This window comes from Symphalangus syndactylus, chromosome 5 (assembly GCF_028878055.3).
Source record: "Symphalangus syndactylus isolate Jambi chromosome 5, NHGRI_mSymSyn1-v2.1_pri, whole genome shotgun sequence".
NCBI lineage: Eukaryota > Metazoa > Chordata > Mammalia > Primates > Hylobatidae > Symphalangus > Symphalangus syndactylus.
In genome coordinates, this window is record NC_072427.2 from 97,415,746 (window position 1) to 97,434,476 (window position 18,731).

General features: G+C 41.0%; 1 protein-coding gene and 1 long non-coding RNA gene across 3 annotated transcripts in view; one reads left to right on the forward strand and one right to left on the reverse strand.

Moving 5' to 3' along the window:
* Positions 1-6,564, reverse strand: part of LOC129482932 (uncharacterized) — a 130,958-nt gene extending 124,394 nt beyond the window's left edge. Inside the window, exon 1 of the long non-coding RNA XR_008657852.2 lies at positions 6,171-6,564. This is a non-coding gene — a long non-coding RNA (uncharacterized lncRNA). The remainder of the gene's footprint in view (positions 1-6,170) is intronic.
* An 11-nt stretch (positions 6,565-6,575) lies between these two features.
* PAXBP1 (PAX3 and PAX7 binding protein 1) overlaps positions 6,576-18,731 on the forward strand; it is a 38,528-nt gene continuing 26,372 nt past the window's right edge. For both annotated transcript variants that reach the window (XM_055279521.2, XM_055279522.2), the window contains exons 1-6: positions 6,576-7,050; positions 8,435-8,563; positions 13,894-14,070; positions 16,113-16,334; positions 17,221-17,324; positions 18,406-18,623. In XM_055279521.2, coding sequence (XP_055135496.2) covers positions 6,708-7,050; positions 8,435-8,563; positions 13,894-14,070; positions 16,113-16,334; positions 17,221-17,324; positions 18,406-18,623 — 1,193 coding nt within the window. In that variant the 5' untranslated portion in view covers positions 6,576-6,707. The remainder of the gene's footprint in view (positions 7,051-8,434; positions 8,564-13,893; positions 14,071-16,112; positions 16,335-17,220; positions 17,325-18,405; positions 18,624-18,731) is intronic.

The window sequence follows — 18,731 nt, forward strand, 5'->3', positions numbered from 1 at the left end:
TCTTTCATTTTGGCAACTGAGTAGGGAAAACTTTTCACAAGTTCACAGACCTGAGTTTGGTAGTCATTGTTCCAGACTACATAGTTTAGGACTGAGTTGGCAAACCAAACTGCTTATTGCCTATTTTGTCTGAATCTGTGGGTCAATTAATCCATGTAAAGTCACAATTTCATGGGAAAAATACCAGAATTATTGCTTGGAAAGATGACTTTTTTTAAAGGAACAATTATTGATTGAAACAAAATGGTTATATATTAGTTCTTTGTCTTCTCAGGATACTAAAAGCATTGCAATATTAAATGGTGATGACATACTATATCAACAAACAAATTAGTATATTTGATAAAGCACAGAAGTACTTTATCAAATAATTAGTTTCTGATAATATACCAGCTGACAGGCAGTTAAGGTAGCTATTCAATTTCAGGAATTTAATTTCCACAATCTCTATAACTTCTGATAGAAGAACCTTTGGCTTGCTTGGGCAGTAAGATAACTTTTAAATGTTTAACTTTGCTCTTTAATTATATAAATAAGTAGACTGGCAAAGTTATAAATAAATCTGTTGTATCTGAATACAACCATGCACTGCATAATGATGTTTTGATCAATGATGGACTGCATATATGGTGGTGGTCCCATAAGATTGCAATGTGGCCAGGTGCCGTGGCTCATGCCTGTAATCTCAGCACTTTGGGAGGGCGAGGCAGGCGGATGACCTGAGGTCAAGAGTTCGAGACCAGCTCGGCCAACATGGTGAAAGCTCATCTCTACTAAAAATACAAAAAATAGTCATGCATGGTGGCAGATGCCTGTAATCTCAGCTCCTCAGGAGGCTGAGGCACAAGAATCGCTTGAACTTGGAGGCAGAGATTGCACCACTGCACTCTAGCCTGGGCAACAGAGCTAGAGTCTGTTTCAAAAAAAAAAAAAAAGATTGCAATGGAGCTGAAAAATTCCTATCATCTAGTGACATCATAGCAATCGTAATACTGTAGCGCAATACATTACTCATGTGTGTGGTGATGCTGGTATTAAAAAACCTCTGTTTCAGTGGTATAAAAGTATAGCACATACAATTACATATAGTACATAAAACTCCATAAGTGATAATAAATGACTATGTTACTGGTTTATGTATTTGCTATACCAGTAGTCCCCAACCTTTTTGACACCAGGGACTGGTTTCATAGAAGACAATTTTTCTATGAACCAGGGGGTGGAGGATGGTTTGAGAATGATTCAAGTGCATTACATTTACTGTGTACTTTATTTCTATTATAATTACATTGTAATATATAATGAAATAATTACACAATTCACCATAATGTAGAATCAGTGGGAGCCCTGAGCTTGTTTTCCTGCAACCAGATGGTCCCATCTGGGGGTGATGGGAGACAGTGACAGGTCATCAGGCATTAGATTCTCATAAGGAGTGCACAAGCTAGATCCCTTATGTGCAGAGTTCACAATAGGGTTCGTGTTCCTATGAGAATCCAATGCTGTTGCAGATCTGACAGGAGACAGAGCTCAGGTGGTAATGCGAGTGATGCAGAGTGGCTGCAAATACAGATGAAGCTTTGTTCGCTCACCCGCCACTCACCTCCTCTTGTGCAGCTCGGTTCCTAACAGGCCACTGACTGGTACCAGTCTGTGGCCTGGAGGTTGGGGACCCCTGCTTTATCTTATTTCTTGCATATTTAGTGAGGCCTCATCAGTTGTTAAGGCCCAGCTACTTATCTTCCCCCCAAATTTATATATTGAAACACTAATCCCCAATGTGATAGCACAGGAGGCAGAGATGTTGGAATGTGACTAGGTCACAAAGGTGGAGCCCTTATGAATGGGATTAGTGCCCTGGTAAGAAGCTGAAGAAACCACAGTTGTCTCCCTTCCACCATGTGAGGACTCAGCTAGAAGGTACCATCTATGAACCGGGAAGCAGACCCTCACCAGAACACAAATCTGCCAGTGCCTTGAGCTTGGATTTCCCAGCATCCAGAGCTGTGAGAAATGAATTTGTTGTTTATAAGTCACCCAATTAATGGTATTTTGTTGTAGCAGCCTAAATGGACTAAGACATCAGCTAATGTATATAGAATATTTTTTACATATTTATTGGCTTTGTGGCTTCTAACATTTTAAAAATAAACTTAAAAAAGAAAGAACAATGTCTACCTTTGGCCACTTGCCTCCTGCAGGGGTGGGAGGCGGTTGGGGACGCCTATACTATATTATACTTTTTACTGTTATTTTAGAGCGCACTCTTTTTACTTACAAAAAAAAAAAAGTTAACTATATAAGAGCCTCAGGCAGGTCCTTCGGGAGGTATTCCAGAAAAAGATATTGTTTTCATAGGACATGATAGCTCCATGTTTGTTATTTTTCCTGAAGACTTCCAGTGGGACAAGATGTGGAAGTGGAAGACAGTGCCACTGATAATCCTGACCTTGTGTAGGCCTAGGCTGATGTGTGTGTTTGTGTCTTAGGTTTAAAGTTTAAAAAGTAAAACAAAATAATTAAAATGGTAAAAATAGAAGATATTTTTGTGCAGCTGTAAATGTGTATTTTAAGCAAAGTGTTATGCCGGGCACGATGGCTCATGCCTGTAATCCCAATACTTTGGGAGGCTGAGGCAGGCGGATGACCTGAGGTCGGAAGTTTGCGACTGGCTTGACCAACACGGAGAAATCTCGTCTTTACTAAAAATACAAAATTAGCTGGGCGTGGTGGTGCATGCCTGTAATCCTGGCTACTCAGGAGGCTGAGGCAGGAGAACTGCTTGAATTCTGGATGCAGAGGTTGCGGTGAGCTGAGGTTGTGCTACTGCACTCCAGCCTGGGCAAAAAGAGCAAAACTCTGTCTCAAAAAAAAAAAAAAAAAAAAAGTCAAGAAGTTTTTAAAAATGTCTGGGCATGTTGGCTCACGCCTGCAATCCCAGAACTTTGGGAGGCTGAGGTGGGCAGATTATTTGAGGTCAGGAGTTCAAGACCAGCCTGGCCAACACAGGAGCTTGTGGTGTGCGTGGATCATCTCTACTAAAAATACAAAAATTAACTGGGCATGGTGGTGCATGCTTATAATCCCAGCTATCTGGGAGGCTGAGGTGGGAGGATTGCTTGAACCTGGGAGGCAGAAGTTGCAGTGAGCTGAGATCACGCCCCTGCACTCCAGCCTGGGGATAGAGTGAGACTCTGTCTCATTGCTTGAACCAGGGAGGTGGAGGTTGCAGTGAGCTGAGATTGCGCCACTGCACTCCAGATTGGGCAACAGAGTGAGACTCCATCTCAAAAAACAAAAACAAAACAAAACAATAACAACAAAAAAGTTTTAAAAAATAAGAAAGCTTATAAAGTAAAAAAGTTATAGTAAGCTATTTATTATTGAAGAAAGAAATATGTTTAAACATTTAGTGTAGCCTAAGTGTACAGTTGTTTATAAAATCTACAGCAGTGTACAGTAATACCCTAGGCCTTCATATTCACTTACCACTCACTCACTGACTCACCTAGAGCAACCTCCAGTCCTGTAAGCTCCATTCCTGGTAAGTGTCCTATACAGGTGCACCATTTTTAAAGCTTTTATGCTTTACTTTTACTGTATCTTTTCTATGTTTAGATACAGATACCATTGTGTTACAAGTGCTACAGTATTCAGTACAGTAACATGCTGTATAGGTTTGTAGCCTAGGAGCAATAAGCTATGCCATACAGCCTAGGTATGTAGTAGGCTATACCACTAGGTTTGTGTAAGTATGTGATGAAATTGCCTAATGGCATATTTCTCAGAATGTATCCCCGTCAAGTGACATGTGATTGTGTTGTGGCTTACTTTAAAATGACAAGTACTCTTCCCTCTATCCATATCCAATCACCACTTTTACACTGGGAGAAATTTTTGAAATTTCGGGCCACCATAATAACATATTCGGCTTCTGGACCTTATCTTTGCTACCTCTACCCTAATCATTTTACTGCAAATCTTTCTCTTGGCTCAGGTGTCTGGAGGCTGATCAGGCACAATTTACATCTTCTATGATTAGAAAAGGGAGTTCAATTTCACTAGTGAAACACTCTGTTGGAATCAGAACTTACACCAATGCTGAACAGCCAGAATATAAGAACTGAGAGTAATATGAGTAGAATGGAAGCCAGATGTTATTAACCTTTCCTATTAACTAGAAGAAAATGTTAATGTGATAGAGGATGCTCTTAGCTCCAAAACTGAGTCCTAGTTGTGCACATGTCAAATCTAATTAAAAATATAAAAATTAGGCCGGGCGTGGTGGCTCATGCCTTAATCCCAGCACTTCAGATGGCCAAGGCAAGGCGGGCGGATCACAAGGTCAGAAGTTTGAGACCAGCCTGGCCAACGTGGCAAAACCTCGTCTCTACTAAAAATACAAAAATTAGCCGGTGTGGTGCCAGGTGCCTGTAATCCCAGCTACTTGGGAGGCTGAGGCAGGAGAATCGTTTGAACACGGGAGGCAGAGGTTTCAGTGAGCTGAGATCATGCCATTGTACTCCAGCCTGGGCAAGAAGAGCAAGACTCCGTCTCAAAAAACAAAACAAAACAAAAATACAAAAATCAGCCAGGTGTGGTGCCAGGTGCCTGTAATCTCAGCTACCTGGGAGGCTGAGACATGAGAATTGCTTGAACATGGGAGGCAGAAGTTGCAGTGAGCTGAGATCGTGCCACCGCAGTCCAGTCTGGGCCATAGAGCAAGACTCCGTCTCAAACAAATAATAAATAAATAAATAAAATAAAATAAAAATAAATGCTTGGAGTGCTCGGGATCTTCCACTTCAACCTGGAATTTAAATCTTACTGAAATTTCTACAGGATGGTGTGGGCAAACAGGCATCCTAATGTTTGCTGATATAAGTACAAACTGCATAACTTCTATAAAAAGAAATTTAGAATCAGCAAAATCATAAATGCATATATTGAGATCTAGCAATTTCAATTCTATTTCATCCTACAGATGTAACAGTTTTTCAAAGCTTTTCATTACAGCACTGATTAAGACTAGAAATAATCTAAATATCAATGTTGATGGAACTGGTTAAATAAATTACGGTATATCCCAACAATGAATCACTACGCAGCTGGGTTAAAAGAAAAAAAATAGACGGCCGTGCGCGGTGGCTCACGCCTGTAATCCCAGCACTTTGGGAGACTGAGGCGGGCAGATCACGAAGTCAAGAGATTGAGACCATCCTGGCCAACAGGGTGAAACAGTCTCTACTAAAAATACAAAAATAAATTAGCTGGGCGTGGTGGCGCCTGCCTGTAATCCCAGCTACTAGGGAGGCTGAGGCAGGAGAATCACTTGAACCTGGGAGGCGGAGATTGCAGTGAGCGGAGATCGCGCCATTGCACTCTAGCCTGGGCGACAAGAGCGAAACTTCGTCTCAAAACAAACAAACAAAAAACCAAAAAAACACAACCCTTCGTATACAGATATGGGCCGATCTCCAATTTATGGTAGGCTAAAAAAGCACTGTTTACACACCATCTGTGTAAAAAGGGGAACACACTAAAATATGCATATTTATTTGCTTTTATGTTCATAGAGCATCTTTAGAGGATCATAAGAAACTGTTAACATTGCCACTGAGGAAGTGAACAGCCTTCCAGATATGGGTGGATTTTTTTGACTCTACCGAATACCCTTTTAATTTCGAAACATCAAAATGAATTCGCATACACAGGTGCACGCCCGAAGGAAAAACTTCAAGTTCGGTGATGGGATAGGGAAAGCCGGTGAGTTCAACCTCAGGCGCAATCACCCTGTGAAGGTGTGGCCAGTGAGGGCTTTGTCACGCAAGTCTGAGAACTGTCACAATCTTCCCCATCCCCGGCTCGATTTTCCTTCCACTTGTTTCTGAAACTCACTAAGCTTCGGAAAGTATTTAGTCATAGAATTGCTAGCAAACTTGGCATTCTTTCGAAAACACGGAAACACTTTTGCTTTCCTTGTTCCTGAGAGACTGGGGAACGGGGGACATCAAGCCAGGTAACATTGGATCATAAATGAAATTCAATATCTTTGAAGTAACATTGTATCATAAATAAAATTCAATGTCTTTGTAAGAGCTCTGTAGCTATCAAGCTGTAGAAATACAAAGTATTACTCAAGAATAACTAGTAATTACCAATAGTCACACCTCAGGTCAAAGTTTGGAGAGGACTATTCCACCTCCTAGACCACACTTTCCTTCCCGAAAGCCGCTTCTCTCTCTGGCCCCTCCCTTCCTCCTCCTCCTCTCTCATCTGTTTGGCGGGAGGCTTCCTCACACTACCGCTCCGCCTAAGTGCGAAGACGCACTGCAGCAGTGCCGTCTGAGGGACAACAGAGCCTACTCTTTCTTCTCATCTCTATGATCCTCTTTGTAATCTGTCAAACAACACCAGAGTTCCATGCTAATAGTACTCCACTTCGACAGAGGGCGATGCAAAGAGCCAACGCTCTCGCGAGAGGTGTGGGGCTCTCTCTCTCTCACTCTCTCTCTTCCTCTCTCTCTTTCTCCAAGTATTGAGAGCGCGTGGGAGCACAGGCGCATGCGCGCTCGTGGGGTGCGCGGTAGCAACAGAGGACTCGACCCGGCTGGAGCTCTGGAGAGCGCGCGTGCGCCGTCACGAGCTCAGCGCTGCCGGGGCCGCGGTGTGGAAGCGGGTGTTCGACCGCCGTGCGGGCCGCGGGGATGTTCCGAAAGGCGCGGCGGGTGAACGTGCGCAAGCGGAACGACTCCGAAGAGGAAGAGCGGGAACGCGATGAGGAGCAGGAGCCGCCGCCGTTGTTGCCGCCGCCGGCCACGGGCGAAGAGGCGGGCCCCGGTGGCGGCGACAGGGCCCCTGGCGGGGAGTCGCTGCTGGGCCCGGGGCCGCCGCCGCCTTCCGGGCTGACCCCGGGCCTCGGGGCTGAGGCCGGGGGCGGCTTCTCCGGCGGCGCGGAGCCCGGCAACGGGCTGAAGCCGCGCAAGAGGCCTCGGGAGAACAAAGAGGTGCCCCGGGCCAGCCTGCTCAGCTTCCAGGACGAGGAGGAAGGTAAACTCCGCGCTTCGGGCGCCCTTAGACGGCCGCATCCCCGACGCAGGCCGCGGTCCACCGCCCCCATATTCTCTGGACGCTCAGCCCCCGAGCCCTGGAACGGAGTCCCCTGCAGTCCGACGGGCTGCGAATCTTCCCCAGCCTCCGGCCTTCTGCTCGGGCAAGGGACCCGTTCCCGCGCTGCCCCCAGCCTTTTCTTAATTTAACCTCCTCTGCCACGGGGCCGGAGCTCAGATCGGGCATTCTGAGTGTTTCAGGGGAAATTCAGTGTTCCCTGTCCTGCCTCTTTTCTGCCTGGCGTGTTTCAGGGCCAACTTGATGTGGGTCCCCTGGCTGCTCTTGGAATGCTTTCCGAGCCCTCTGCAGGTCACTGCGCCCACACTTCTTGGATGCTCTGTCCAGGCATCCTCGACCATGAAGGCTGAGTTTGTAAAAAGGAATACCAGGAGAGGGAACAGAAGCTTGGAGTTGCAGCTCTGGTTCTGAGTGACCTTGGGCCAGTCCCTTGCAGTCGCTGAGCCTCAGTTTACCCATAAAAGTAATTAGGGGTAGCAGATACCCAGCCTTCTTCGCACTGACTTTGGGAACAGTGAAGCGAGACGGTGTAATAATAGTAAAAGCAAGGCAGTTTCTCCAATTCCTGTGGGAGGCCAGGCTGCAGTGGATTTAGATCGCTGATCTTAAATGAGCTTTAAATCTTTTCTTCTGACAATTTGAATGTGCATAACCCAGTTAATTCCATGTTACGAAAAAAGAAATTAAGTTTTGGAAATCTTGCATTTTTATTCGAGAGGTTTCCAGTAAGGTAGGTAGTTTATCTTTGGCATTTCTGTTACTCTTTATTTGGTTTGAGAGGAGTACAGACAGATTTTTGTTTTTGAGATAGATGAGCTTTTTTTTTTTTTTTAAAGTATTTAGTACTTTTAAAATCAAAGAAAAGTGGTTTGCTCTTACCTTAGCCTTAAAACCACTATGTCAGCTTGTGGTGGATGTAGTTACTCAGAATTGACAGCACCTTTTTATTTTAGATATTTTGTTTCGGATTCGTTAACTTGGTGATGTGGTTTTTCAGAAACATTTTGAATGATTTTTTTCCCCTCCTCAAATAGATGATTTAAGGAAGACAATAATAGGAAAATTTTGTGAAGTTACATGTGCTATTCCTTTAAAAAGTCTCAAAAATCTCATTACTTCACAGTAATTTAGGAAGTTGACCTGTGTTTTTGAGAGTCTGTGACAGACTTGAAATAATTATACAATGATTTTGGCATATGAGCATATATATTTGGGAGAATTTGAACAGCACGTAAGATCATGTGAAAGAAGGGAAAATATTTTCAGAAAATAGTTGCTACAGACTTCATTTAATTTCCTTTTTAAGAAAATGAAGAAGTTTTCAAAGTGAAGAAATCAAGTTATAGCAAAAAGATAGTAAAATTACTCAAGAAGGAATATAAAGAAGATCTTGAAAAATCGAAGATTAAGACAGAACTCAACTCATCAGCTGAAAGTAAGTACCAAACTAATTGAATTCTTTTGAAAGGACAGAATGAAAGCTCTTTCTCACAGTGATTTGCTATATATCTTCTGAACTCATTCAGTGGACCCTGTGGTTGTCAAGGGCCCTCATTGAGTAGCAATACAATTCTGTTATTTAATTGTAACACAGATGCTTTGTAAATGTATTTTTTAAAAAGACAGAATTGTTGCCACTGGAACATTTCTGCTGCAATGACTAGATTCTCAGTTTTCCTACTTGTGTGCAGACTGCTGTTGGACAGAGAAAGGAGGTTTCTCATTTCAGCCTAAGACACAGGTTTATTCCTGTTTGAAAGAGTGTTGTGCAAATTCCTGTACTTGTATTTTGTAGAGACAGATTTGCGATTTCTTTGGTGGTATTTCCACAGCGGATTTTATTCTTAGAGGACTTTTAGGAATGCCCTAAGTTTAATATTGGTATTACTCCCATTCAGCAGACTTACCTGATACTAGATGAAGACTTCTTAGAACTTTTTAGAATAATGAGGCAGGTGTATTGTGCAGACATCTCTTATGTCTCTCAAAACCTCAGTTTAAAAAATTTTAAGCGGTTATTTTGTCTTTAGGAAAGTGGATCCAGTATCATATTCTATGGTCTGAGTTATTCTCATGCAAATGCTATTTTATTTTATGGAATTAATGAGAAAATCATGATTTTCCAGATTCTCACAGGCTTAATGTGAAAAAGTATGGCATTGTATCTCAAATTTACCATCTAGTTGTGAAGACAATATCTCATAAATGTGTAAGAGGACTCAGTGTTTGGCAAAATGTTCAATCAGTGTTCCAAAGGATAGCTACACTTTCAGAGGAGAGAAGACTGCTTTATGGAAAAAGTGGGACTTGAAGATGGATCTTTGATAATTAAAATTCCAAAAGGGAAAGTATTGGGGGTATGATCAAGGATCAAAATGACTAAAGCTGTTTTGGAAAAGAACAAGTACACCTGACAGGTCAGAGTAGATGATTTGTGAAGGAAGTAGTTAGAGGTTTCATGTGAGAGATACGTTGACAGATTGTGAAGGATGTTCAGTATCCAGTAAGGGTTTACATTTGCTACAGTGGCTTGCCAAGATGGTGACATGATAAATGTGTTTTGAAACTTTAGCCTGGTATTAACATGCAGCATGAGAAGAGATTGGAGGCCTAAAGCAGTTTAAACTCAAGGGCCAGCTTTGATCCATTAACAGTGGGTTTAAAAAGGTCTCACGGTTGAGCAAGAGTAAAGGCTTCTACTGATTTAATAGGAAATTCTGGATGAGTTAAAAATGTTCTCTGTTGTTGTAGGGGGAGAAGTGGAAAGAAAGAATGATTCGAGAACCATTCCAAGGGAAGAATTGATAGGCTTGATGTACACTTTGCCATATTGGATTTAAAAGAAAGAGTCAAATTTGAGCTTTTGTCCTGGAGTGTCTTAATCCATTTTCTGCTCCTGTAACAGAATACTACAGACTGGGTAATTTATAAACAATAGAAGTTTATTTGGTTGACAGTTCTGGAGGCTGGGAGGGCCAAGAGCATGGCGCAGGCATCTACTAAGGGCCTTTATGTTGTCATAACATGGTAGAAGGGCAGGTGAGCCTCCAAGTCAGAGACAGAATATCCTGCCAAACTCATCCTTTTATCAGGAGCCAACTCCTGGGATAATGGCATTAATCTTCTCATGTTGTAACTGCCATTTAAGGGCCCCACCTGTTAATAATGTTACAATGGCAATTAAATTTCAACATGAGTTTTGGAGAGGACACTCAAACCATAGGGTGACTTGGTTATGAATAATTATATATAGGAATAGAGAAGGCAACTGGAAGGAGGAATGTTTTTAGGAGAACTGGTTATTTTGGAGTCTAGGAAACTGCCTTATTTTCCTCTGAATTCTTGAGACCAACTATGTGTGATGAGAGTAAAAGAAAGATCAGGATAAGTGACAACTGAGAAAGGCCTGTTGTCATGGTTGTTGTATTAAGTCTGTTTTCATGCTGCTGATAAAGACATACCCAAGACTGGGAAGAAAAAGAGGTTTAATTGGACTTACAGTTCCATGTGGCTAGGGAGGCCTCAGAACCGTGGCAGGAGGTGAAAGGCACTTTTTACATGGCGGCAGCAAGAGAAAATGAGGAGGAAGCAAAAGCGGAAACCCCTGATAAACCCATCAGATCTCGTGAGATTTATTCACTGTCATGAGAATGGCATGGGAAAGACCGGCCCCCATGATTTAGTTACCTCCTCCTGGGTCCCTTCCACAACACGTGGGAATTCTGGGAGATACACTTCAAGTTGAGATTTGAATGGGGACATAGCCAAACCATATTAGTTGCCATTTATTGTTGGGTTTAGAAATTGAAACAAGTGTGAAGTTTATGAAGCCATCTGTAACCTCTTCCTTCCTTCTACCCTCATCGAATTCTGATACTCCACTCCCTAGATAACTCCAATTAATGTCCTTTCTGAAGGCGGAGTCTGATTGTATTGTAGATTGGCATTGGTAACACTGAAATGAAGGCCTGTCATTAATTGACAATCCAGAACTCTTCCTACCTTCAACCCTCTTTAGTAGGCAGAGGCAGTTAACTTCAAAATAACCATGGTATTGACTTGAGAACCCCATTTTTCTGATATTCTTAAAATAATGAGTTCACTTTTTAATTTGAATTTGAGTGGAAGTAGCCAGTGAATAGTTAGAGATGTAGATTTGGGGGTGGTGCTTATTGCGGTGATAATTAAAGGTGAATGGAATTGATGAGGGAGCCATATATAAAGGAAAAATTCCTGAAGACCAAAGACTTCTACTCTAGTAAGCCTACATGTAGAGGAAGGGATTTACCAAAGAGATAAAAGAATCAGAAAAGCCAAAGAGGAAAAGAGAAGAATGTTTCAGGAAGATGATGGTCGCTTGTGTGAACTAGTACAAGAAAAGTCAGGAAGAGTGAGGACCAAGGAGGGGCTATTGGCAAGATTGCCCAGCGTTTCTCTTGAGAGCTTCTGACAGGATGGATGGGAGTGGCCCACCAGCCAGACCCAGTGCCCTCAGAGATGTTTGGAAGAAGGAACTTCTTGTGCTAAATTGCTCGATGATGCTATCATATATGAATTAGCCGTGGCTGCAGCCATTGGGTTAGGTTGGGTGAAATCAAAGACTGTTTGTAGGGTCAAGGCACAAAAGTTGGTGAGGAAGTAGAGGGCAGCAGGTCCACACTGCTTCCTTGGGAAGTTTGGCAGAGAGAGACTAGGCAATAACTAGAGGGACCAATGGAGTCAAGTGGGAAAGCTCTTTTGATAAGAGAAGCCTGTCCCTCTTTGTAGAAGAGGAGAGGGAGAGCCTGACCAGGTTTAAGGTGAAGTGGATAATAATTGTGAGCAGGTTTCCTGAAGTAGTAGTAAATGAATTGAAGGCATGAGTGGAGCCTTGAAAAAGGTTATTTAACATCTGTATAGAGATGTCTGGAAGGGTAACATGTGACCACTGACATTCACATATCACCATGCTTTGGGCTTGTATTTGCTCAATCATAAGCAAATACTTGTGAATTTAATGAAACTGAATCTTTAAATTTGTAGGAATCATTCATTATCTGAGCATATCTGATGTAGTAGACCTTTTGCGCTTTTGTTTTTAGTCCATTAAAAGCCATTGGTTTAGCATGAGTAAATTTGTTTTGTTTTTGAGACGGAATCTCGTTCTGTTGCTCAGGCTGGAGTGCAGTGGGGCGATTTCACCTCACTGCAGCCTCTGCCGCCTGGATTCAAGCGATTCTCCTGCCTCAGCCTCCTGAGTAGCTAGGACTACAGGTGTGCGCCACCAAGCCCAGCTAATTTTTCTATATTTAGTAGAGACAGGGTCTCACCATGTTGGCCTGGCTGGTCTTGAACTCCTGACCTCAGGTGATCCACCCGCCTTGGCCTCCTAGAGTGCTGGGATTGCAGGCATGAGCCACCGTGCCTGGCCTAGCATGGGTTTAGAGCAAAAGGAAATAGGTAGTTTTTACTCCATCTAATAATGTGATAAAGTGAGTTTTAAAATCTAATAGCTTCATAATCCATTTCAGAAGGAAGTCTGGGTAATAAGAAAATGGTAAATGAAAAAAAAAAAAAAGAAAAAAATGAAAGAGCCTAAAAGAGGTGACCTGAAATCTTCTTGGTAAAGTTAAAAAGAGGGGAGGGATATTATCTCTGGGACTATTACTTAAGGGAGTACAGTATGGTTTGAGAAGAAGGAAGAAGTTTGAAGCAGTTTTGGGGACAGGAACATTCTAAGGAAATGAGAGAAAAATATCTTTCATATTGAGAATAAACTTTTGCTTTACTCTTTCAGTATATTCCTTGTGCCTGTTGTGAGAATTACCAGGTTTAGTGCTTCAAGGTGAAGCACTTCGATTTTTGCCTGGGACAGAGGCTGTATTAGGATTATAAAATTATAAGTAATGTAAACCAGGACAGTTTATCATTAAGATGTAGTGGTGCCTCCTAGACGCCAATGGCAGGAAAGCAATCTTGAAATGGGCCTCAGGAGTAGATTAGAACTGAGAATTAGGAGGCTCTCTTCTCTGTCCAGATGGCACAATGTGGCCATTCCTCAGCTCCCTTCCTAGTTTACATATGGTTGTTCTTAGTGTCATGTAGCCTTTAGTTTCATTCCTGATTCCAGATTCCCAGAAAGAGAATCTGGTTATCTCTGCTTCAGTCAGAAGTCCACTCTTAAACATTGAGTCATGGTAGTGGGGTCAGGCTTGCACAGTGTGAACGTGACTGCTGGGATCTCATCTCTTTAGGTGATAGGTGACAAGTGGTTTTGAGCTAAGAAGGTATTCCATGTAAGTGTCCATTACTAAGAGACTTAGCTGGACTGTAAATGTGCTTTGTTCATAACAGAGTTGCTCGAATGGGCTTAGGGTTTAATGAAATACTGACATAAAATGAAGTAGTGCTTGAAGGAGGTACAAGCAGTTCCTTGTGGGAGTTTAGCGGAAAAAACAGTTAATTTTGATAAACTGTTGACATTTTGATAAAATTAACTGAAGGTGGGATGGAGCGGGGCCTCAAATGCATCCTGTATTATATCCTCTGTATTATTTTTACCTAATCCTGTCTGTTATGCTATTTCATACTCACGCACTCAAGAGTTTTGAGTTTTTAACAAACAATTAAAACAATTCAAGCTTTACTGGATTGAGCCCATAATTGAATGAAAAGTTCTCCTTTTTTTAATTAAAAAAATTTTTTAATGATGTCAATACCGTAGGAATAAGTTTTCTTAATTCATGAATTTTATTTTACATATATTTTAATTCTTCAAAAATTTAGGTGAACAACCTTTGGACAAAACAGGACAGGTTAAGGATACAAATCAAGAAGATGGAGTTATCATCAGTGAACATGGTGAAGATGAAATGGATATGGAAAGTGAAAAAGAGGAAGAAAAGCCAAAGACTGGTGGAGCTTTTTCAAATGCTTTATCTTCATTGAATGTTCTTCGTCCAGGTGTGTACTCAAAAGTATTTCTCAGAACTAAATGAAACCCTCAAGAATGGGCCATCTTTAAAGATGATTATTAAGAAGGAATTAGCCAAGTGGCGTTTCTTATTATGACATTGCTGTTTGAAGAGAGAGTTTTTCCATTTGCAAATATAAAAAATAGGAGAACCAGAAGTTTCCCAACTTTTCCAAGTTTATTCACAGACAGGTAATTTTATTTTGCAAATAAGTCTTCAAGTAAATGGAAAAATGGTCCCGTAGTCCTTTTTAATGTATTTCAGATTAAGACTGACTTAACTTTCTTCTGAACTGCTGCTAAAAGCAAAACTAGTTTCTGTTAGGTTTTTTGTTTTGTTTTGTTTTGTTTTTTTTTGAGGTAGAGTTTCCCTCTTGTTGCCCAGGCTGGAGTGCAGTGGCACGATCTCAGCTCACTGCAACTCACCGCCTCCCGGGTTCAAGCGATTCTCTGCCTCAGCCTCCTGAGTAGCTGGGACTAACGGGCGTGCACCACCATACCCAGCTGATTTTTGTACTTTTAGTAAAGATGGGGTTTCTCCATGTTGGCCAGGCTGGTCTTGAACTCCCGAACTCAGGTGATCTGCCTGCCTCGGCTTCCCAAAGTGCTGGGATTACAGGCGTGAGCCACTGCACCCGGCCTAATTTCTGTTAGTTTTATGTCCACACTCCTTTTTACTTTTCTGCAAAAAATAGTTTGCAAGTCTATCCACTGGCTAATCAGCCTTTGAATAAGTAAGTGCTTAGTAGCCAGATTTAAATTATGAAGCAGTACCATTTAACTCCTGTTAATGTTTATACAATTTAAAAACATGTTACTCTGGGCTGAGAAAGTTGTAGTGAATTCTATACATACATCACTAGTGGCAGTCTAATTGGTACAGTCCTTATGGGAAGCTCTTTGGCAATATGAATCAGTAGTTTTCAAAATGTTCTTACTCTTGACCCAGTAATTTCATATCTAGAAATCTATCCCAAGGAAATCATGTTTTTATTGGAACATTTGCAATGAGCAACATTTAGGAAAAAATGTCTAGCAGGAGGGGAAAGGTTTGTTAGAAAATTACAGTACATTTACTTGATAGGATATTATGTAGCTGTTAAAATAACAATTAGGCAAGTAGGGAGGCATTAATTTTTACTGTAGTCAAAAGGTCAATTAGTGTGTGCAGTAGATTATACCTTATCTATTCAGAAAATGTTAAGCCATTAAAAATTACGTTTATGGAGAACAATAACATAGAATAAAGCTTATTATGATATGAGAAATAGGTACAAAATTAAATATTTAGTATGATTACAGGTAAACTAAAAACTATCTGCAAGAGAAATGTACTATACATCATATTGTGCCTTTTCAGGGTCATGAGATTATATTTATCTGTTTTCCAGCATCATAATACAGTTTCATTACTTTTTTTTTTTTTTTTTGAGACGGAGTTGCGCTTTTGTTGCCCAGACTGGAGTGCAATGGTGCAATCTCGGCTCACTGCAACCTCTGCCTCCTGGGTTCAAGCGATTCTCCTGCTTTAGCCTCCCAAGTAGCTGGGATTACAGGTGCCCGCCACCACACCTGGCTAATTTTTGTATTTTTAGTAGAGATGGGGTTTCACCATGTTGGCCAGGCTGGTCTTGAACTCCTGACCTCAGGTGATCCACCTGCCACAGCCTCCCAAAGTGCTGGGATTACAGGTGTGAGCCACTGTGCCCGGTCACTTCTATTTGTTAAAAATGAAAAAAAAAATTATAGTTAAAATAAAACTGCTTTGGTGGGTTTTTCCTTTTTACCCCGTCCCACTCTTTCCCATATATATTACCATTATATGTTCTTTTTAGTTTCCTCAGTGACTTTTATATTCCATTTAAACTCAATTAACAATCTTTCAGATTGCAGACATAGTATGGGAAGGAGGTGCCAGCAGCTGAAACACCACTGTGATGAGGCTATCTTGGATTATTTTACCCTTCATATTTTCAAGAAAATAGAAACTTTGCATCTCTCATACTGCCATATTCTTACCATTTGTTTCTAGGAGAAATTCCAGATGCAGCTTTTATACATGCTGCAAGGAAAAAGCGCCAAATGGCCCGAGAATTGGGAGATTTCACTCCTCATGATAATGAGTCTGGTAAAGGCCGCCTTGTTAGAGAAGATGAGAATGATGCCAGTGATGATGAAGATGACGATGAGAAACGCCGGATAGTTTTTTCTGTGAAAGAAAAGTCACAAAGACAAAAAATTGCTGAGGAAATAGGTAACTTGATTTAATTGAATAGTAAGCCTATTGCATTGCCTTTTTTTGTTTGTTTTAAGGCAGGGTGTCATTCCATCACTTAGGCCAGAGTGCAGTGGTACAATCATAGCTCACTGCAGTGTCTTGACTCGTGGACTCAAACAGTCCCCCGTCTCAGCCTCTCGAGTAGCTGGGACTACAGGTGTGCGTCACCACACCTGGCCAATTTTTTTATTTTTAATTTTTTTGTAGTTATGGTGTCTCACTGTGTCTGGTGTCTTAACTCTTGGCTTCAAGAGATCCTCCTGCCTTGGCCTCCCGAAGTGCTGGGATTACAGGCATGAGCCACCATGCCTCAGCCTCCCAAAGTGCTGAGATTACAGGCATGAGCCACCATGCCTGGCCTCTAATGCTATTAAATGTGATTTGATATTATAGTCAAATAAAAAGTATTTAGACTTATTAAATTTTATGTTAGAGGACTATTCTTGGGTACAAGTGTTTTATTGGAATTTTTAAAAACTAGTATCATTGTTATAACTCATGTTTATTGAACATTTATTGTGCAGCTGGTATTGTGCTTAGCAATTTACTTGCGTAAATTCATATAGTTCTATATTCCTAGGAGGCATTAGATTTTGTTCCCTTTGTTGATGTCAAGTTTACAGAGATTAAGAAACACATCCAAGATTTTAACTATTACATTAATACTGCCTTTAGCTTCAAGGAATACTGTGTTTAAAACAGGCAAAGTCAGGACTACCAAATGAGAGAGGAGATCATATTAGACATTTTAGTAAGATTGAGTTAATAGTTTTGCTCAGTTCTTGTGAAATGTCAGGACAGCATCTTTTACCTCTTTGCTCTTTGGGTATTACTTACTTTTCTTTGTTGCTCATGGCTGTAGGAATTGAAGGGAGTGATGATGATGCTTTAGTAACTGGAGAACAGGATGAAGAGCTCAGCCGATGGGAACAGGAGCAGATAAGGAAAGGAATTAATATCCCTCAGGTAAGACAAAAGAATTAAACTAAAAATTAAAAGTAGATTAAAAAGCCTTTTTTATTTTGTTAAAGTAAAAAATTCCGTATTGAATCTTTGTCATTCAAGTAACAAAATCCCATGAGGATACACACACACACACACACACACACGCACGTACACACACGCACACGCGCACATACACACACACACACAGACACGTAGGCTTTGAGAAGAAACTGCAGTATGTTCAGCTTTTTGCAGTCAGAATGATGGAGGAATTTCCAGTTTCTTAGATGAGTTTTTCTCAAAGTGGTCCTTCAATTAGCATCAGCGTTACCCGGTAGCTCATTAGAAACGCAAATTAGCAAATTATCAGCCCCCAGAGACCTACAGAGTCAGAAACTTGGGGTGGTGGGGCCAGCAATCTTTGTTTAACAAGCCCTCCAGGTGATTCTGATGCACCCTAAAGTTTGAGAACCATTGCTTTAAATGGAATGTTTTTGTGCGTGTAGCTTATTTTTTTGGACTTCAAGAATTATTTTGAAGAAGATGGATTTCTCAATAATACAAAAACTTGACATCAATGAAAAATATCTTCCCAGTTATAACAATTTGTTTTATAAAAGTTAGTAATACAGTGAGAAAAATTACATAAATGTAAACCTATTTTTGTTAATAGTGTTTTGAGGCAGAATTCGCATACATTTGGGTGAAGTTAAGAAAATGGCACAATAGAGAAAGTCTTGGACTGGATGTCAGGAGTCTTAGATTCTAATCTCTGGTTGCCCATTGATTCTGTGACCATGGGCAAGGCATTTATCCTCTTTTCTTTCATTGATCAAAGGTGGCCTTAAATGATTTTTGATGTTCCTTCCAACTCTGGACTCTGTTTTTCTGAAAATTATTAGAAATAAATTTAGTGATTCCACCAAGAGATAGGACATTCATTCAATCCTGCTTTTATCTAATTTTGAAGAATTCTGCAATTATTACATAATGTTTGGCAAATAGGTATAATTTTTGCTGTTGTTTTTGTAACCGTAAAGGCATATTATTATTTTCAAAGTTTTAACTACTAGATTTCATCTATATCCCATTTCTCTTCTAGGTTCAAGCCAGTCAACCCGCAGAAGTGAATATGTACTACCAGAACACTTACCAGACAATGCCTTATGGCTCATCCTATGGCATTCCTTATAGTTATACGGCCTATGGATCATCAGATGCCAAATCTCAAAAAACAGATAATACAGTCCCTTTCAAAACTCCCAGTAATGAGATGACTCCCGTTACTATTGATTTGGTAAAGAAACAGCTTAAAGACAGGTAGGGCAGATCAACTTCTTAAAGACCTGTCTGCTAGCTTTCTGTTCCCTCAGGCAACATGTAGTCTGGGGTAGCAGATGCAGAATATCAGCAAAGAAGATTCACTGG